The sequence below is a fragment of the Stenella coeruleoalba genome (genome assembly GCF_951394435.1).
Source record: "Stenella coeruleoalba genome assembly, chromosome: 10".
Taxonomy (NCBI): Eukaryota; Metazoa; Chordata; class Mammalia; order Artiodactyla; family Delphinidae; genus Stenella; species Stenella coeruleoalba.
In genome coordinates this window covers 83,517,722-83,539,349 of record NC_137156.1, presented here as the reverse complement: position 1 = coordinate 83,539,349, position 21,628 = coordinate 83,517,722, and the positions used below count along the sequence as shown (strand labels likewise).

The 21,628-nt window shown below is 41.6% G+C and overlaps 2 protein-coding genes across 10 annotated transcripts in view; one reads left to right on the top strand and one right to left on the bottom strand.

Moving 5' to 3' along the window:
* Window positions 1-21,628, bottom strand: part of TAFA1 (TAFA chemokine like family member 1) — a 955,756-nt gene that overhangs the window by 9,115 nt on the left and 925,013 nt on the right. For 2 of the 6 annotated variants that reach the window (XR_013830279.1, XR_013830280.1), the window contains exons 12-14: window positions 20,115-20,195; window positions 15,397-16,629; window positions 14,221-14,378 (exon numbers count right to left, since the gene is read on the bottom strand). The gene's annotated coding sequence lies outside the window, so the exon portion shown is untranslated. Of the gene's footprint in view, window positions 1-13,507; window positions 14,379-15,396; window positions 16,630-20,114; window positions 20,196-21,628 lie in introns of those variants that run through there. The other 4 variants (XR_013830282.1, XR_013830283.1, XR_013830281.1 and 1 more) reach the window with 4 other exon arrangements.
* Window positions 1-21,628, top strand: part of TAFA4 (TAFA chemokine like family member 4) — a 174,838-nt gene that overhangs the window by 150,200 nt on the left and 3,010 nt on the right. For 2 of the 4 annotated variants that reach the window (XM_079935047.1, XM_079935046.1), the window contains exons 4-6: window positions 405-560; window positions 16,513-16,637; window positions 17,941-18,009. In XM_079935047.1, coding sequence (XP_079791173.1) covers window positions 405-560; window positions 16,513-16,637; window positions 17,941-17,997 — 338 coding nt within the window. In that variant the 3' untranslated portion in view covers window positions 17,998-18,009. Of the gene's footprint in view, window positions 1-404; window positions 561-16,512; window positions 16,638-17,940; window positions 18,010-19,093; window positions 19,491-21,628 lie in introns of those variants that run through there. The other 2 variants (XM_079935044.1, XM_079935045.1) reach the window with 2 other exon arrangements.

Genomic DNA, 21,628 nt, shown 5'->3' with positions numbered 1-21,628 from the left:
GCCTTCTGCTTCATCTCTCTGCTTTGAAGGGTTCATCACCTTAGCTCTACATGGATAATCCAGGACAATCTCCCTCTCTTAAACTTAACCAATTAGTAATCTTAATTACATCCGCAAAATCTCTTTTGCCATGTAAGTAACATAACACAGCCATTGGTGTGATACTGGGGCTAAAGGTCCTGGAAGCCAAATTTCTGTATACCTCAGTTTTATAGGAGTTTCTTGCACTATTCTTGCCACCTTTATATAAGTTTAAATTTACATCAAAACAAACAAACAAAAAGGATTCATAAACGTAGTATACATGGAATTGGGAAATATAGTCATGGCATCATTCACATCCTTGGTACTTTCATTTCTTCCTAACAGCACTGGGTCTGTTTTGCTCCCCTGTTATCCACCAGGTCACCACCAAATCAAGCAAGGGACCTGTGAGGTGGTCGCAGTGCACAGGTGCTGTAACAAGAACCGCATAGAGGAGCGATCACAAACGGTCAAGTGTTCTTGCTTCCCAGGACAGGTTGCTGGCACAACTCGGGCTCAGCCTTCTTGTGTTGAAGGTAAGACCTTTCTGGTCAGTTTCCCTAATTTTGCAAAAGGACCTAATACGAAAGAACCCCCCTACTTTGCTGTCTTTGCAACTCAAAGGAAACTAGGGCTGCACCTATGTCAACTATGTCAGTGTCATTTAAAAAATGAACATAAATATAACCCCACAAATTTCTTAATGAGTAGGGTATTAATGATGTCTCCCAAGAGGTACCAATGAGGAGTTCAGTTACTGGACAATCAGGAAGATATGCTTTGATTTCTGCTTGCCCAACTGTCTCTCCAAATATCACCCACTGGAGCAGTTTCTTCCCTAGACATGCTTTTCCGCCTCCTCTAAAACTCTATTCAGAAAGTCAGCAACCTGGTTTTCTCACCTCGTGTTTGATGTTATAGACTAATATTCTCTTTATTTCTAGTTTACTATTTATACAACATCTTTGGAGCAAGTTCTGTGAGAATAGTTTGGGATATCATTCATTTGTTGTTTCCCTATCCCCTAGCAGAATATGGTGGCAGTGGTTTAAAAAAAAGAATCAGTGTTGATGGTTGTAGGTGGAGGCCTGGGACTGATTCCTTTTGATGCGCCCTGGCTCCTTCAAGCAGACACCTTGTTAGAAACAAGTATCAGTCCCCAGGGGGACAGATGCATGAGGTTAAGTCTTGTAGCAGTTTCTCTACAGTGGTGTAGAGAAACGAACACTTCCTGTCTTATCTGATGCATTTCTAAAGGTCAGCAGTTAAAACACACACACATTCTTATCTCTAGAATCATACAGTCAACAATAATTAACCACATCCCACCTACCCTACCAAACAGACACACGTTTGTAGACTGCTTGGTGTACACGTACTGTATACGTACCATTGCTATGCATCAGCATGAACTGCGCCACCTTTCAAAATGGAAAGTGAACGTGGAAAATTTCCCATCTAGAATTCCTCGCCAGAAACTCTGGGGGCCAAATGCGTTGCTGAATTCAGATTCTGTCAGATTTAGTGAAGGCAACATAGTGCAGATGCCATCTATTACCTAACAGACCTAACGTCTTCTGCAGTTGCACCCCCTAATTACAGATATTAATATTCATACAGTAAAATATATGAATATTCATGCAGGATGGGATAAGGCAAGATGAAGAACCTCATGTTAATTCAAGTCAGGTATTGCTGCCATTCTAAAGAAATTTTTGCCATTTTCAGAGCCTTTTGGATTTGGGGCTTAAAGATAAAGGATTGTAGGCCTATAAAAAGAAAGGTAAGGATCTTTAACATTAAAAAAAAAAATTGCTAAGTTTGTCTCCCCAGCTGGGACAGTTTAGTGTATATATTTGCTCCATTACTGAATCCAGATCATACTCATTTTGTCTCCTTGCTCTCTCTCAAATCAGTCCACTCTTCTCTACCCCACGGTCACCTCCACCGTCTAAGGGCCTAAATACATTTTGCTGAGCTTACTACTCTTCGTCTTCCAATTTTCACGCTGTAGCCAGAATGATCCTTCTACAGAAACAGAACTCATTACGTCACTCCCATATTTAAAACCACACTTCAGTGACTTTCCACTGTCTTTAAAATGAAATCCAAATGCCTTACCATGGCTTGGCTGACGAAGCCCTGCATAATCTCGTTCTGTCTTACTTTTTTCTTTGAACTACTGTATCCCAGGCAAACTGGAGGCTTTTCTGTTCCCTTTCATCTCTGCACTTCACCTGTCATTGCCTGAATCGTTCCCTTCATCCCCCCAACACACATTTGTCCACTTAATGCCTAGTCGCCTTTCAGATCTTCTATATGTTCTTGTATCTCCCCATACTTCCAGTTCATGATGTGCATCTTGTTTTGTTGTAAAAACTTGTCGAATGTATGCTTCCCATTAGTCTGCAAGTTGCTTGAGGATGGGAACTGGGTCTCTTATTTACGTCTCCCCGCAGTAGCTGGTGCATGATGAGTTTTAGCACAGGAGAGAATTACTTCATCTTCACTAATCACAGATTCATTTCGAAAGGTAACAACAATGGTTGCTTGCCTCTGCAGATTTTACTTAATTTTTAATTAACAGTTGTAAAGATGTTTAATGTTTTTATTGAAGTATAGTTGACATACAATATTATGGGAGTTTTAGGTGTACAACATAGCGGTTTGACATTGATAAACATTACATATTGATCACCAGGATAAGTCAACCATCTGTTGCCACACAAAATTATTACACAGTTATTGACTATATTCCGTGTGCTGTGTATTACATCCCCATGGCTTATTTTATAACTGGAAGTTTGTACCTCTTAATTCTCTTCACCTATTTTGTCCAACCTCCCACACTTCTCCCCTCTGGAGACCACCAGTTTTTTGTTCTGCATCTGTGAGTCTGTTTCTGTTTGGTTCTGTTTGTTGTTTTTTTTTTTTTTAAATTTTTTAGATTCCACATATAAGTGAAATAATATGTTATTTGTCTTTCTTTGTCTGACTTATTTCACTTAGCATAATACCCTCTAGATACATTCACATTGTTGCAAATGACAGAATTTTCTTCGTTTTATGGCTGAGTAATATTCCATTGTATATATATATATATATACACCACATCTTCTTTATCCATTCATCTGTTGATGGGCAGTTAGATTGTTTCCATACATTGGCTATTGTAAATAATGCTGCAGTGAACATAGAGGTGCATATTTCTTTTCCAGTTAGTGTTTTTGTATTCTTTGGGTAGAGAGCCAGAAGTGGGGTAGCTACTGGATCATATGGTAATTCTATTCCTAGTATTTTGAGGAATCTTCATACTGTCTTCCATAGTGGCTGCACCAATTTAAATTCCCAACAACAGTGTATAAGGGTTCACTTATCCCACACGTGATTGTTTTCTTAATTTTTCTTAGTTTGTTATTAGTTTATGGAAATACAATAGATTTATGTATACTGATTTTTGTATCCTGCAACTTTACTGAATCCACTTATCGCTTTTAATAGTTTTTTGGTGGCATCTTTAAGGTTTTTTTCATATATACTATCATGTCATCTGCAAACAGTGACAGTTTTACTTTTTTTTCTAATCTGGATAACTTGTATTTCTTTTTCTTGTCTGATTGTTGGGACTAGGACTTCTCACACTGTGTTGAGTAAAAGTCGTGATAGTAGGGATCCTTGTCTTGTTCCTCATCTTAGAGGAAAAGCTTTCAGCATTTCACCATTGAGTGTGATGTTAACTGTGGGTTTATTGTATATGGCCTTTATTATGTTGAGGTACATTCCCTCTATACTCACTTTGTTGAGAGCTTTTAATCATAACTGGATGTTGAATTTTGCCAAGTGCTGTTTCTTTATCTATTGAGATGACTGTATGATTTTCTCCTTTATTTTGTAAATGTGGTGCATCACATTGATTGATTTGCAGATATTGAACCATCCTTGAATTCCTGGAATAAATCCCACTTGATCATGGCATACGGTCTTTTTAATGTACTGTTGAATTAGGTTTGCTAATGTTTTGTTGAGGTTTTTTGCTTCTATCTTCATCAGGGATATTGGCCAGTAATTGTCTTTTTTTTTCTTTTTTTGGTGTACAGTCTTTGTCTATAGTTTTAGTATAAGGATAATGAGTTTGGAAGCATTCCTTGCTCTTTAACTTTTGGGAATAATTTGAAAAGGATAAGTATTAACTCTTCTTTAAATGTTTTATAGAATTCATCTCTGAAGACATCTGGTCCTGGACTTTGTTGTGAAGGGATTTTTTGTTTTGTTTTCTGGAGTATACTTGCTTTACACTGCTGTGTCAGTTTCTGCTGTACAGCAAAGTGAATCAGCCATATGTATACACGTATCCCCTCATTTGTGGATTTCCTTCCCATTTAGGGCACCGCAGAGCATGAAGTAGAGTTCCCTGTGCCATATAGTAGGTTCTCATTAGTTATCTATTTTATATTTGGTATTGATAGTATATATATGTCAATCCAAATCTCCCAATTCATCCCAGCCCCCCCTTCCCCCTTGGTATCCTGTTGTGAGCTTTTGGATTATTGAGTCAATTTCAATGCTAGTAATCAATTTGTTCAGATTTTCTATTTCTTCCTGATTGCCGTAGAAGAATGTATGTTTCTAGGAGTTTATCTATTTCTTTGAGGTTGTTCAGTTTGTTGGTATATAATTATTTCTCCTGACCTCTTATGATTCTTTGTATTTCTGTGGTGTTGGTTGTAACCTCTCTTTCATTTCTGATTTTATTTATTTGGGCCCTTTCTTTTTTTTGCTTGATGAGTATGGCTAAATGTTAATCAATTTTGTTTATATTTTCAAAGAACAAGCTCTTAGTTTCATTGATCTTGTCTATTTTCTTTTTAGTCTCTATTTCATTTATTTCTGCTCTAATACTTATTATTTCCTTCCTTCTGCTGACTTTGGGCTTTCTTTGTTCCTCTTCTAATTCATTTAGATGGTAAGTTAGGTTGTTTGAGATTTTTCTTGTTTCTTCAGGTAGGCCTGTATCACTACATTTCCCTCTTAGAACTACATTCACTGCGTCCTATAGATTCTGGAAAATTGTATTTTATTTTTATTTGTTTCGAGATAGTTTCTGATTTCCTCTTTGATTTCTTCACTGACGAATTGGTGTTTTGGTAACATGTTGTTTAGTCTCCATGCATTTGTGTTTTATCCAGGTTTCTTTTTGTAATTTGATTTCTTGTTTCATACCTCTGTGGGTGGTTGAAAGTGCTTGATTTCACTCGTCTTAAATTTATTGAGACTTGTGTTATGGTATAATGTGATCTATCCTGGAGAATGTTCCATGTGCTCTTGAAATGTATGCGTTTTTTCTGCTTTTATAGGAAACTGTTTATTTTATACTGGAGTGCAGTTGATTAACAGTGTTGTGTTAGTTTCAGGTGTACAGCTAAGTGATTCAGTTATACATATACATGTTTCTACTCCTTTTCAAATTCTTTTCCCATTTAGCTTATTACAGAGTATGGAGCAGAGTTCCCTGCTGCTATACAGTAGGTCCTTGTTGTTTATCTATTTTAAATATAGAGGTGTGTACATGTCAAGCCTAAACTCCCAATCTATCCCTTCCCCCACCCTTCCCCCCAGTATCTATAAGTTCGTTCTCTAAGTCTGTGATTCTGTTTGTGTTTTGTAAATAAGTTCATTTGTATCTGTTTTCTTAGATTCCATATATAAGTGATATTATATGATATTTGTCTTTCTCTTTCTGACTTACTTCACTTAATATGATAATCTTCAGGTCCATCCATGTTGCTGCAAATGGCATTATTTCATTCTTCTTAATGGCTGAGTAATATTCCATTGTCTATATGTGCCACATCTTCTTTATCCATTCATCTGTTGATGGACATTTAGGTTTGCTTCCATGTCTTGGCTACTGTAAACAGTGCTGCAATGAACACTGGGTGCCGTATCCTTTTGAACCATGCTTTTCTCTGGATATATGCCCAGGAGTGGGAGAGCCGGAACATATGGCAGCTCTCTTTTTCCGTTTGTAAGGAACCTCAATATGGTTTTCCGTAGTGGCTCTACCAACTTACATTCCCACCAACAGTGTAGGAGGGTTCCCTTTTCTCCACCCCCTCTACAGCATTTATTGTTTGCAGATATTTTGATGATGGCCATTCTGACTGGTGTGAGGTGATATCTCATAATTTTGATTTGCATTTCTCTAGTAATTAGTGATGTTGAGTATCTTTTCACATGCCTCTTGGCCTTCTGTATGTTTTCTTTGGAGAAATGTCTATTTAGGTCTTCTGCCCATCCTTTGATTGGGTTGTTTTTTTGATACTGAGTCACATGAGCTGTTTGTAAATTTTGGAGACTAATCCCTCGTTGGTTGAATCATTTGCAAACATTTTCTCCCATTCTGTGTGTTCTCTTTTCATTTTGTTTATGGTTTCCTTTGCTGTGCAAACACTTTTGAGTTTAATTAGGTCCCATTTGTTTATTTTTGTTTTTATTTCCATTACTCTGGGAGACGGATCAAAAAAGATATTGCTGTGATCTGTGTCAAAGAGTGTTCTGCCTATGTTTTCCTCTAAGAGTTTTATAGTATCTGGTCTTACGTTTAGGTCTTTAATCCATCTTGAGTTTACTTTTTTTTGTGTGCTTTTTTTTTTGGTGGACTGTATCTATCAAGGTCATCTGATCTAATGTGTCACTTAAGGCCAATGTTTCATTATTGATTTTTTGTCTGGATGGTCTGTCCATTGATGAAAGTGGGGTGTTCACGTCCTCCTATTATACCTGTCAAGTTCTACCTTTATATCTGTTAATATTTACTTTATGTGTTTAGGTGCTCCTCTGTTGGGTGCATAGATATTTACGAGCATTATACCTTGTTGGATTGATCCCTTTATTATTAGGTAATGTCCTTCTTTGTCTCTGTTTACAGTTTTTGTTTCAGAGTCTATTCTAAGTATTGCTACATCTGCTGTTGATTCCCTAGTGTATTTTTCATTTAAGTTACTGGATATATGTATTTTTAATCAGAGTATAGTTGATTTACAATGTTGTGTTAGTTTCAGGTGTACAGCAAAGTGAATCAGTTATACATACACATACATCCACTCTTTTTTAGATACTTTTCCCATACAGGCCATTACAGAGTATTGAGTAGAAGTTATTGTATTCTTTAGTTCTGATGTTTTTTTGAAGTTCTCACTGAGTTCATTCATTCTTCTCCTTTGTTCAGTGAGTGTCTTTATGACTATTACTTTAAACTCTTTAGCTGGTAAATCGGTTACCTCCATTTCATTTAGTTCTTTTTCTGTGTTTTTTCCTGTTTATTTCCATTTGGAAGGTGTTTGTCTCCTCATTTTGGCTAACTACATATATGAGGTATGTCAGCTATGTCTCCCGGTCTCGAAAGAGTGGCCTTATGTACAAGGTGCCCTGTGGGGCCCAGTGGCACAGTCACCCTTGGTCACCAGAGCCAGCTGCTCCAGAGGTATCACTGGTGTGGGCTGTATGCACCCTCCTTTTATGGTTGAGTCTTGATTGCTACAGACACACTGGTTGGTGGGCAGGGCTGACCCCCAGGCTGGCTGGTTGCATGGGTTGGCCAGGACTGTTATGGGGCACGTTGATGTGTAGAACTCATCTCTGGCACAGCTGGCTGTGGGGCCTGATCATGACTCTTGTGGGACTGCCAGTGTGCGGAGCTCTCCGAATGCTTTGGAGGGACCCCAGTGCCGGCCAAGCTGCTGGGTGGGGTAGGGGGCAAGAACCATTTTGCAGGGGCACTGGTAACAGCTGAGGTGGCCCAGCAGGTGGGGCAGGAGCTCCTTTGGAGGGACTGATCACAGCTGGGTAGGGTCTTAAGGGAACACCGGGGTGGGGCACACAGTGTTAGCTAGGTAGACGGAGAGTTACGGAAATGGTGCACATCAGTGATGGGCAAGCTAGGTAAAAGGAGAGTTAAAAAAAAAAAAAAAAAAAAAAAGGGTTCCCGCCAGCACTTCTGTCCCTGGAGGAAGTTCCACCGGATCCCTGCCCCTCTGGCATGTGTCCTAAATTTAGTCGATGAATTTCCTTCTTGTGTCACACAGGCACTTTGCAAGCTGGTGCCTCTGTACTGGGACTGGGAGCAAGTGAGTTTGTGTGTGAATCCTTCAAGGGTGGAGTCTCCGTTTTCTCCATTCCTCCAGCTCTCCTAGACGTAAGCTCCACTAGTTTTCAAGGCCAGATGTTCTAAGCGCTCATCTTCCTGGTGCAGGACCCCCGGGCTGGGGCAGCTGATGTGGGGCTCGGACCCTTTGCTCCTCGGCAGGGAGCTTCATGGTTGTGTTATCCCTCCTGCGTGTGGGTCCCCGCACCAGGGGTGTGGGTTCTGACTAGACCACATCTCTGACCTTCGTACCTGTTTGGATGTGGCCTTTTCTTTATAGCCTTAGTTGTAGAAATATGTTCTCCTAGTCTCTAGGTCATGCTCAGAAATCATTGTTCTATAGGTATTTGTAGTTTTGGTGTGTCCATGGGAGGAGGTGAGCTCCGGGTCTTCCTATTCTGCCATTTTATCCAGAACCAACATCGCCTTTATATATTTTAAACTTCTACAGGAGCTCATGAATCATAACAAACTGTATTTATACTGTCTAGTTTAGAATATTTGGATATAAAAATCTTAGATATCTAAATAATGTTTTACAAAACTCAAAGCACTTTTATCGATGCCTGGAAAGTACAGATAGGGTAATAGTTCCTATTAGCATCTGTCTCTTAGTAAAGGAAATACTAATACCTTATCATACACTGGCTTGTTTTAAATTTTGTATATGAGAAAAATCCCTTTTGGCCTCTACCCTATGGGTACCCTATGGGTTTGGTCAATATATTTTCCATATACTTGTGTATTTAAAGACAGGTCTGTGGAAAATGTGGTAGATTTCAGTATGAATGTGTTTTACACAAATGGCTATCCCTGGATATTTCTTAATCCTATGTGCATTATTCCTGTTAGTATTAGGTTGTGGAGCTCTTTGTGTACTAGTACCTATCGACCTGTTTTTTTAATCGCTCCACGGCATCCATTATATTGGACAGGTTATAATTTATTTAGCTGTTCTTCTACTGAAAGACATTTTGGTTGTGTCTGTGGCAAAGGAAACACGCTCACAGGGTCCATGATTTCCCTAGTGTAGAGGATCAGTAAGTGATGGAGACCAATTATCTGGTGTCGGAGCAGAGTCTGTACAGTAGAATTTCTGTGATGACGCAAATGTTCTTTCTATATATCTCCCTCTCTATATGGCATGATGTATATGTGTCCAGTATGATTGGTTGCCGCTAAGCACAGGCGGCCCTTGAGCATTTGAGATGTGACTAGTGTAAATTTACATGGGAACTTGTGACTAGAAGCGTCTATATTGGGTAGTGCAGGAGAAGCTTTATGTAAATCTGTAACTTCAGTGCAACATTTGGTGGCCAGAGCACACCAAAACCCTGAAAGATGGGATTGTAATTGTGTCTTCATATTTGTGTTCCCTGCACTAGCACTGCTTGGCCAATAGTCGGTGCTCAGTCAATGTTTATTGGCTCAGAGTCACAGAGGAGGTGTAGGAAGTTGTAGTTTAGGCTCTAATTAGGGGGTATGTCTGTTTTCCTATCTCCCTGATCATCTGTTCCTTAGCTGAACATGTTTTGATTAGGGCTTTTTAGCTTTACCTGCTTAATCTTTATCCCATAATAATTATGCAGTATCATGCTGCTAATTGGCGTGCGGGAAGACCTAGTCTCTGCTGATACGTTCCTTTTATCTTATTTGTCACTAAGAATAGAGAGGATCTAAAATACAAAATTTACTTGAATTTACATTCAAATTAAAACCAAGGCGAGAAGACATGGGGGGGCACTTATTAATGTTGGTATAGACACTGGACTGTCTTTATGCATTTTTGTTAATCCACACCACAGATACTTATCTGGTGTTTTTTGTTGCTTTTCCGTAAAATCATAGCGTTTACTAGTTAAAAAGGGAGAAAAAATAGCTTTTTTTTTTTTCTCCTGTCAGGCTTTTTTCTTATAATTAACTTATGAAGTCCCCCTGAATTATTGAAATGTGTCTGTAATACACATTTGGGATTTGGGAGAAGGGATGGGGAATTATTTGATTAAAGCTATGAGTACTTGGATCCTAAAACAGAAACTATTTAGCTGTTAAACATTCTTGCTTTTGACTCGTCTGCTGGCATAGACAAGGCTGTTTTGTGGTAGGAACCGTATTCTATACATTTATCAAGAGATAATGCTGAATCGTTTTAGGATAAGATGAAATAAATATGTAGTACAGTGAAACAATTTATTTTGTCAAAGTGAATGCTTTCTAAACATCGGTTTTAAAAAAACTTAATAAGGTGAAAGCCTAGGAATGGAAGACAGTTAGTTACTTTTTAAAGCTATAGTTTTTTTCCTTTTGATGATGCCCAAATATCTTTTCTGAGATGTCGGATTTCGCTTATTTAAGGACAAGAGTTACTGTGTGTATTGCAGACATCTTTCATGGCTTTATGGATTGTGTGGTGAGATGCAGGGTCTGTCTTTAAGTTGTGAGTTCACACGGTTTTCTTACCAGTTATGGTCTCTGTGCCACCTGGCAGACGAAGCAGTTTTCTGAGTTCTTCTCAGTGTTGGTCAGGTAAAGGACAATGAAGTATCCTTTACAAAAAGTACTTTGGAAGTTGGAAGGACATGCCTCTTGTGTATGTTTGTTCATTTATCAAGTTTTAATTTAGCACATTTGTGCCTGGCATGTCCTAGAGGCTGGAGGGTAGCGTAATAATGAGACTCAGGTCCTGCTTTCAAGGAGCCCAGAGTTTACTCAGAAAGATTGGTAATTAAACTCTAGTAAAGCAGACGAGGGGTCAGCGGTGGTGCCCATGAGAAGCCATCGGTCTGACTTGACCAGGTAGGAAGGAGCTAGGGAGGGCAGGCGTGTAGAGCACCTGAGAATGAAGGGGACAACCTTGGGAAGCGGAATCAGCTCGCCTGGCTCAGAAATGGTAGAAGACAAAGCTGGAGATGTAAACAGAGCCTGTGATATTAAAGGCCTTAGAGCAAATCAAATTTTAGGGCTTACTGCCTGCCTTCTGGGAATTTGTATTCAAGGAGAATGGATGAAGTGCTAGGAACAAAGTGCATATAAAATACCCTGAGGTTTCTGAGCAGGAAAAATGTCATCTCTGAATCTGACAGGTCACACAGACTGTCAGCACAGTGAGCCCAAGATTAGCCAGGATTTGTGTGTGTGAAAGAGAGATACAAAGGTTAGACTTGTGGAAGCGCCCCAGGTGGAGGGAGGACGGAAGCCATGGAATAGAGGTGGCGTGATGATATTTACTGTGAATTAGTATCACTTTCACCAGCCAGAGCTTTGATGAGGTCTGATGATCTAGCATAGCCTCTCATGTCGGGCCGAGTACATCTAAATCATCACCGTAGGTAAATAGATAACCACAGATCAATGTTTCTCAGCTGGGGCGTGATTTTCTCCCTGCAGCCCGGGGGACATTTGAGCATGTCTGGTGACACTTCTGGTGGTTATGTTGGGGGAGAGGGTGCTACCCCCAATAAAGAATGATCTGGTCCCAAACGTAGGTCAAGAGACCCTGCCTTAGCAGTTTCTGCCGAATGTGCGTGTGCTTGTGCGAGGGGGCCTTTAGCTGGGAACACAAACCTAGATCACAGAAGAGGAGTCTGTACACCCTCAGCCCCAGCCCCCCGCCGTATCTGTGCAGATAACACTACTGTGTCATTTGTGAAGTGTGGGAACAAGGAAAAGGTTCCTTAAAAAAATTGTAGTCCTCTCACTACTGCTTTTATGCATGTGACCTGGGTCAGGTTGGAATGGCTTCTTTTCTTTGAATAACCAGAAATATAAATGGGCAGGGCTTTCCACCTATCTTAATAGTTAATAAATGGCTTAATTTTTAAAGAACACAGTGAGTGTCTTGAAATAACAGAGGTGAGAGCAAAATAGCTAAAGATACGATACGTTAAAACCTCAGAACCTATGCTTGTGACTGTTTCCATTTTCTAGATGATACATATTCCCCGAAGATGTGCTCTTAATCTCTCTGTCCGTAGTTTCAGGGTAAAAATACACTCTTCTTTAGAAAAGCCTTAACTCTGTGTAAATACAACCACACTAAGTCCACAAAGGAGATGCCAGCTGTTGAGAAGTGAGCCTGTTGGTCTTATTCGAAGGTGGGCTTATCTAAATAGCTATATAAATACATATTGTGTTTTATTTAATAGAGTGGTATTTATTTGGGACGAGGGCTAGAAACAAAAACCCTCCATCTATTTCATACAATAGAGAGTAAAGAAAATGCACCAGGAGCACAGTAGCTACTTAGTCACCTTACATTTTCACCTAAAAAACATTATAGAAAGTACTAGTTGCCTGTCTTTTTTTAAGTTCGTTTCTGCATAAAGCTAGAAATTCGTTAGAGCTTGGCAGCTTGGAGATAGACAGATAGGGATATTGTGTATTTTCCTGAGGCAGGGGGCTTTTTAAAGAATTTCATTTTAAAAATAGAAGTGACAAGACACTTTTCTCTTGTAAAGTATAAGTATATTATGGTATTTGGCACCAGGAAAAAAAACCATGTATGCCTCCTACAAATTTATTTTCCTGTGGAGGCAAAACTCAGTTAAGTGGGCAGATGTTCTCAAGAGTTATTTTAATAGAACCCTACTTCTGAGTTTTTTGTCTCAGCTCCTAGCCCTACTCCGTATGCACTCAGAGCTGAAACATCCGGGCTGTTTAATCACCTTAGTCATTGTCGGGTCAAACCCTCTGTTGGTTTTCGGTTTAGCTGCGAGTTCCTTAATCCTTAACTCATAAAGGAATTTGAAACTTGTATTTTGGCTACTGGGATGGCTCTTATCATGTCTCCTTTTCTGAAAGAACATTTGCGATTAAGTCTTTCGCAAGGAAACTTTATCTGGATAAAGTGTCTACTTCTAGGGCTCCTCACTCAATGTATTCTATCAAATATGAACATGATGTCTTTTTTACAACTAGAAATATTTGAAATTCCAGGGCAGCCTGCTGTTTTAAGGAGTCTATTGTGAATCTGTCTCCATCGCTCTGTACTTCCCAACGAAGTGAAAGGACAGTGGTAAAGAGTTTCCAAAGGGCTTGACTGCGTAAGCTTCCTTCTTGTATTTATTTAAATACATTATTACACTTAAATCCTTAAACAAAATACTAGGCAATGCTGTAGTTGAGACTGTGATGAAAGCCTGAATCCATCATTTTCCCCACCTCAAGCTCCTTTTCTAGATTCGGCATCAGGATTATTTCAGATTCCCCTGAGTCCAGTGAGAAGGTACTAGCGTTTCTCCGCTGTGAAGCTGAGATAATATCGGATTCAATCTATTTCCTCTGCGGGGAGTTTTATTCCCAGATTTCTCCCCTCACTCACACCTCAGTTGGTCTTCCCTGTCAGGCACCTTTTTGTTCTAAATTCTTGCATCGTCCCTGCCAGACTCACCCTTCTAGGGACATAGGTTTTCCTGGCTTGTTGCACTACCGTGCTGAGAAACTTTCCATGGCTTCCCACTGCTTAGAGAATCAAGTCCTGAATTGTCCTTGACAGTCCCTAAAGTTTGCTTCCCAGACCACCTTTCTCAGCTGCACGCCCACTGTTTCCCTGCTGACCCCTCACTTGAGCCACATGGGTCTCCTGGCTTCCAGGTGGCCGTTCACTGACCCCCCTGCCTTCACCTGGACAGATCACTAGCCATCTGTCAAAGCTTCTTTTTGACTCATCCAGGTAGCTCTGATACCTGTCAAGAGTACATAGGTTTCCACTGCTGAGTGGAAGAAAGTTTGTCTAAGGAACAGTTTTAAAGCCTTTTTAAAAAGTACCTCAGATTCACTTTTAACTCTGTGCAAATATAACTAAGCTCTGGCAACGTTTAGATAACTTTTCCAGTCCTGCAGATGGCATTTTCAGTTGAGGGCTGGGAACCACCTCTTGTTTATCTTTATATCTACTTGGGACCAAACTAAGGTACTCAGAAAATAATCCATGACTGGTCGGCCCTTTGAAGATGGTCAGTTTTGTGTAGCACTTATTAATCTAAACGATTACTGCAAATTGTGGTAACAGTAGAAAGACTGATGGATAGAGTCTCGATTCAGGTATTACTCACTTTGTGGAAAGCTCTGGTTTTTGGATCTGGAACCGTCTGCCTCCCCTTCTTGCTTCTGAAGGTTCTTGGGACCATCACAAGGGAACAGTACGTAAAAGTGCTTTGAAAATGACACAGCTCCATACGATTTTAAGGTGAAACCGTTGTGATGTCGGGGGCTGAAAAGAATGTAACTTGGTCAGACATGGCGCCAGTGTGTCCGTCCGCTCAAGCGCAGTGTCAGTCTCTGACATAAATAAATAACCCATTTAGCTGCGTGCCTTTCTCAGTGTTGGCACCTCCTGATTTAAACAGCACTTGGTTATTCTAGATCACACATCTGCCTGACTCATGTACTGTTGGTTTGGATGGGACGCGTTGGATACACAGCTCAGTATTTGGCCAAATCTGGAACGGTGGCTGCATGTGGAGAAAATACAGTATCTGGTTACTTCAGCCAATAATGGAACAATCCTATGCCCTCATCCTGCCACATCGCATTTGCCTGACAGGAGAAGAGTTTTGAATGCACTGGCTTCCTCTGTTACCTACTTTTGTCATTGCCTCTAGCAGAGATCTCTGCTGGGAGGGAGTGGGTACGTAGTAAGTGTTGGCAGCCGTGTTAGACTGCCTCTGTTCAAATGCTGCTTGGCTACTTGGAAAAAGGGTGACTCTGGGCAACTCATTTAATACCACCAGACCTCAGTTTTCTCCTCTCTGTAAAATGCAGAAAAAAGAAATAGCCACTTTGAACCTCAGAGCTGTAGTGAATTTGAAATTAGCAAATGCAGGCAGGACATCTGGCGATGTGTCCTGCACTCGAGAAAAAGTAGCTTTTAGGATTTACAGTCATACCTCATTTCATTGTACTTCAGATACTGCGTTTTTACAGACTGATGGCTTGAGGCAGTGGCCTATCAGTGCCACGTTTCCAACCGCCTTTGCTTAACTGTGTGTATTTGTGTCCCATTTTGGTAGTTCTTGCAGTATTTCATGCCCTCCACTGGCAAAAAGAATATGACTCGCTAAATGCTCAGGTGATGGTTAGCAATTTTGAGCAATAAAATATTAATTACAGTAGGTACACCAAATTTTTTTTTGTTTAGATATAAGGATATTGCACCTTTAATAGACTACAGTGTAGTGTAAACCTAACTTTTCTAGGCGCTGGGAAGTCATAAAATTGGTGTCACTTACTTTAGGGTGGTGGTCTGGAGTTCTCCAAGGTGGGCCTGTGGATGCCTGCTTTTTCTTGAACTTTAGTTTGAGACTTCTGAGGCAGTGGTAAAATCCATTGGGGTAGAATTGTTTTGTTTTGTTTTTAGTCAATGTGTTACTGTTTCGACCCAAAAAAAAGAAAAAAGAGAAAAAACAAGGCTGACCTACCTCCACCCCCAATCCACACATACTCTCCCAGCTTTGGAGCTTTGTCCTATACCAGCCTGCAAGGTGGGGGTTCACCTTTAAAAATCAATCACAATCTTTTTCGTCCTTTGAAATCTATGGGAATAACCATCAAGGTGATGGTTTTGTCTTAACTTCTCTTCATCTGCCTGCAAACCCAGAGATCTGGGGTACTAGTTTCTGATTCAGGGGCTTAATTGGCAGACTGCTGTGGGGATAGTGAGATGAAGAGGAAAGGGAATTCACAGGTAAGCTAACCGACTAGTCGAGAATGTAGGCATGTGAGGGGGTGGCCCGCCCCTCCCATCTTAACTTGCATCTAGTAGTTGCTGGAATGGCGTGGAGAGATGAGGGACCCTGTGTGCTGAAAATGTTGACTGTTCTTAGTTTTTGCTGTTGAAAACAAAGAGTATGAAACACAACCGCGGTATCCGCGTCCACCACTATAACCTGCAACCAGAGACGGAGACCACGATAATGGTGAACATTTTCTGACCACACAGTGACTGGTCCACAGTCAGCCAAGACTTTCACACGGATTGGCTTTAAGCACTTGCCACCTTCTGGCAAGGCTCTGTTTTTATTCCCATCGTACAGGTGAAGAAACTGAACCTGAGGGTAAAAAAGCTAGTCCAAGATCCTTCCATAAAGGTAGCACAGCCAAATTCAAACCCGGGCGGGCGTACTGCACAGTGCGAGATCTCACTAAGTACATCATCCTCGGTTAGCCAACTGCATAAAAAGAAACTATTTGTTTCTGTACAGTATACGGCTGATTGGATTCTTTACTCACGAGATTTCACCATAAGCAATCTTGGAAGCCAGTGTACTCACCAGTGTTGAGCTTTATGTTACCTGTATTTGGAGGAAGAAACCATGTCCCAAATATTATTTGGCTTTGTCTTCCAGCTTCCGTTGTGATTCAGAAATGGTGGTGTCACATGAATCCTTGTTTGGAAGGAGAGGATTGCAAAGTGCTGCCAGATCACTCAGGTTGGTCCTGTAGCAGCGGCAACAAAGTCAAAACTACAAAGGCAAGTATAGACAAAACCCAACTGTAATTTACAACCTCACTATATCATTACCTGTGGGGTCTCCCCCGCTTCATTTCGTCCTGCCGTCAAGAGGACAGCGTTCTTTCTTGTTGATAAACCTGCTTGGGCAGGGCCCCTCTGTGACTTTGGCCCTTTGAAAAGTCCATTTCTCAGCATCACCCTTAGTTTCAGATTTTACAGAGCAGTGATTTGGTGGGGAAACGCATTCTTTTAGGCAGGGCTACTGAATTCAGTTCAGCTCCTTCATGGGCCGATTTCAAGTAAAGGTTTCAGAGTTGACAGTCCCGTGTATCACAACAGTATGGCAGGAATCCACCTGCAGATGATTGACTGAAACAGCAAGACCTGCTGCCTAAGAGGAGATTTAATGGTTGAGACTCTAATTCAAGCCTTGCGAGTCAACAGTTTCCTCCCCAAATCATCCTCTTTCTGGCTCTGAAAGACTCCATTTTCCACCTGGTTCTTGAGCCAGAAATTTAACTTCTTCCTCATCTCTCCCTGTCCATTCTATTATTTTGTCTTTGGGATTGTGACTCCCAAATCCCTCCATGCTTCTGCATCCCACAGTTATAATCCCCGTGAGGTCCGCCATTGTGTCTCATCTGGATGACTGAGGTTGCGGCCTCACATCCGCTCTTGATTCCCCCCCAGTCTGTTCTCCACAGGATGACCCTAGTCGTTTTTGCGAATTGCAGATCTGCTAAGCTAGTCCACCTCCCCATTTTTCAGTGGCTTCTCTGGGTTCCTTAGCTAGCCTGTGCTTGTCTGGCCCTAGGTAAATAACCTGGCAAACTACCTCCCTCCCTCCCTTCGTTCTTTCTGCTCCAACCGTCTCGGACTTCTGTCTAGTCCTTCTTCCTGTGGTGCCTTTACAGTTGCAAAGGAATGTGCCTTCCGCCTTTCTTTTCTAGTTCACCATTACTTCTTCAGGGAATCCTTCACTGGTAGGATTCACGCTCCCTGTATCTCTGAGCACGGTACTATAGTTACATTTTACAGGGAGCGCTATACTTATTGGCTTCATACTGACAGCTTTCTGTCTAGGAGGAGAGCTGTGAAGTCAGGGCCCCTCGCTGTTTTGCTTACCCATAATCGTCCCAGAGCCAGCTGCGTGTCTCTGCGACTATTGCTTGAATGGAAATATTCATAAAACCGGTCATTCTAGGATTATAATGAGCTAGGCACACTGGAATGGGATGACTGTTTAGTTCTGGTTGCTGTGTCAGCTGTGGCCCCTGAGGAGGTATAACATCTCTTGAAGCGTTTCTCATCTTGCTTACAGTTTCCCCTTTATGAGTATTTGGAATTACTCGAGCTCTCAATCGTTTTCAACCCCTGAGGTCATGAGAAGGTGAGTTCTCCTCCTATGTATGTGTACGTGGGGTATTATAATACACGAGATTTTATAAAATAAATATTTAAGTATGTCATGAATAAAAGGTTACATCTACAACAGACTATTATAGAACAAGGTTTTATAATACATTTTAAATGTAGATTTTAGCTGATATTTGTCCTACCCCAAATTACCAATAGTATGTAGTCAGTGATTTGATTAGTTCCTCATTATCTAGGTAGAATAATTTCAAAATCAAGACCGTTGTAACATTAATTGCAATGATCAACTAACGTGTCCTTGTTAGTGATAGCATACCTATCAGGTTAAATGACCTGATCTATGCTTTTATGTCCAGGGCAGAAGAAGCTCGGGGAGGTTGCTGGAGGGGGAAGGAGGTTAGCACTGCCACCCTTTTTATCAGCTGTCCTTCTAACCAACTCCCCATACACTTCCAACCTGTGTAAACCCAAGTGTGCTTGTTAAGCAAATCCTGCCTTAAGATGATTCCACCATCCTTTCCCAATGTGCCCCTTTCAGCCCTTCTTCCCTCACCCCCTCCTAAATCAAAATCTTGGAGTGGCCAAGGAGCCAGGGTCTTAAATCCATCCACGATAAAAAAAAAAAAAAAAAGTGTCCTTCAACGTGTTTCTTGTCAACTAGGAAATTACATTTTGCGAGATTATTCTTGTATTGACTCTTACATATAAATATAAAAGAAGAACACAAGTGCCGGCCAGCTGTGTTCCAGAAATGAATGTGTCTAAGGGGTCCCCTGCTGCAGCAGCTCCCTCTCTATTGATGTGCCGAGAGCGAGGGCAGCTGCAGGAAGCAAACCTTGAGGGCCATTTTGGCTGTGTGTGCTGGGGGTTAGAAGTTTGCTCAAGCTGCCTCCTCAACGGTAGTGACGTTTCATTTAGCACTCGGGAAAGCTTAGAAGCGTAATCCAGTTCCCCCAGCCCTCATGATACGTAGCTACTTTTTTTTTTAAGCGATACAGCACTGGAGAATAATCTCTAAGTCATAAAACTTTCTTTCCTTTATTCATCCAAGTCAGTGTGACTTGAACTATATAAAACATTTTATGTCTTTTATGGAGCTTCTGCACATAGAGTAACTTCATTTGTGGAGCTGTGACTGGCTTCGGTGAAGTGCTTGGTACTCCCAGAAGCTGCACCTTAAAATCGACACTGGACCTTACACCCCAGGTGAGACAGCAGTCCTATAAAGGTAGAACAGTTACCTCCCTCGAGGGGGGTATTAACTGTAGAACAAGATAGTTGCCATTGTCCTTAACAGTTGATGCACAGCAGCATCAGAACACAGAAAGGCTAAAAAATAAGATTATCTGCGGTAAGCCATCTAGGTCCGAATTTTCTTTTCCACTTCCACTTAGGTGCAAATGTGACAGAGTTAGCAGTCAACTTGAGATGTTACTAGCCTTAGATGAAGATAGGAATGCGAGAGGAGACCATTCCCTAACCAGGAAGGTTGGCATTGAGTTTATTCCGCTGGTGTAGTTTTCAGGATCCCCAGAGAGGAGGCAGCTACTGTTTTGTGGGAAAATATAACTGACTCTCTGTCATCCTGCCTCAATTTTCCCTAATTCAATTCTGAGTTTTATTACCTCCACCCTGCTCAATGTGCTACATCATTTCTCCCTATTTAAGTATTAAGGCTCCTGACACTGTGTGCAATGTCCTCTTAGTACCAAAGGCAATGACTTGCCCGGGGGGCTTTTTGTTGTTTGCAAACGTAAGCAATTCACATCGAATCTTGAGAAGTTTTAGATGTTTAAACAGTTCCTGATTTTAAAACGTCTACTAAGAGTGAAGAGGTATGTGTTTAGAGCAGTAATTCTCAATGAGGGGCAAGTCTGCCCTCAAGGGGACATTTGGCAACATCTCAGGACACTTTTAGCTGTCACACGTCGGGGAGGGGGCTTGCCATGGGCACCTTGTGTGGGTGGGGGCCAGGCACGCTGCTCCACATCCTAAAATGCACAGCGCGGTGCCCACAACAAAGGCTTATACAGCCCCACGTGGCCGTGGTGCTGAGGTTGAGAAACTGCTTTCTAGGACAGGGTCGTTTTCTTGAGTAGCTGTGTGTAAGCATCCTACCTGATTCTTACTTCCTTTTGTTCTTCAAAGTTTCTATTACGTGTCCAGCTGTTTTGTTTCCAATATTTCGTACTGGAAAACCTAGAGGTAGGAGGTAAGAAATTAAACAACAGGCTTTCTCTTCAAAACCTCCCTCACCCTCAACATCTAAGATGACCAATGTCCTTCGAGTATCTTCCTCACGGGACTCAAATCGATACCTTTTTCCTCTGTCTCTTGGACTACTGTGACGGGTCATCCTCTCTACCACAATGTTAAATTACCTAATGGTATCAGTGGCTACAGGAGAATCATCATGGCAACTTGTTCAAAACAAACTATTTTGAGCCTCATTATAGGATGTTTATGGACGGGGCTTAAAAAAACCCACACTTTGAAGACATTGTTCTCAGGGTGATTCTGACGAGCATGCAGGATGCCGGGATCCCTAGTTTTCCGAGCGCCCCACCTGCTCTCTGTTCTTGCCTTTAACTGGCCTATATTCTGCTTTCTGTGCCACCAGGGTAAAGTCCCTGCCCAGGTTCCTCCTAGTGAGAGACCACCGATGGAGCCCCCTTGGTAACTGGCAGAAACTATAAAGTATAAGCATCTTGGGATGGGTTTTCATGGCCGCTCACCAAATAGGCCATGTACTTCCATACCCCATGGCCTTCCTCTTCATCTCCTCCCACTTCTAAAATTTTACTTGTCTTTCAAGGTCTAGCCGAGAGGACTCCTTTATCCTGAACTCTTATCTTCTCTGATCCCTAGAGCCAGAGCCTGAACCCCTCAGGGCACCCAGTCACATGAGACTGGAGCTAACAGCCACACGATGGCAACTGTTTATCCACCAAAATAACAACAAACCTTCCACATACAATCAGCACAACAAGTATTTTAAAAGAAACTAAATCGGAGAGCAGCAGCGGCTTATCCTCCGACCTTCAGGGCGGAGAGGCTCCAAAACAAACTGGGCGTGGAGAATGAGCTTCCTTTCGGATAAGATGCCTTTGAGAATTACATCCTAGATGAAGATTGATAGTTGGCTGGCTATAAACGTGGCTGGGTTTTCAATAGATGCATGAAAGAAAGATCCAGAAAGACCTAACATGACAAGAGCCACCATGTCCTGAGCCCTAACCTCATGGGCTTTTCATTCCCTTTGCACTACAACTGAAGGGGGCCCGTGTTACTGTTCTCCACTTAGCAGATGAAGAACCTTAGGCGGAGAGAGCGCCCCTCCCAGCTCAGAAAATGACCAGCTTCGTCATCTGGTTGCTCAGGCCAAAGACCTTGGAGTTGTCCTTGCTTCTTCTTTCTCTACACCCTTTATTTGTCACAAACCCTGCCGCCTTCCTCTTTTATCACTTCAGCCAAAGGGATCCCTTTAAGTGGATAGCCTGGCCCTGCCTCCCTTGTCTCACCTCTCTGCCTCAGTCGGAAAAAGGCCAAAGTCCTTGCACTGGCCCTTGCATTTACCTCTCGCCGGAAACTTCTTGCCCCAGAGAGTCAGGGCTCGCTCCTTTCCATCAAGT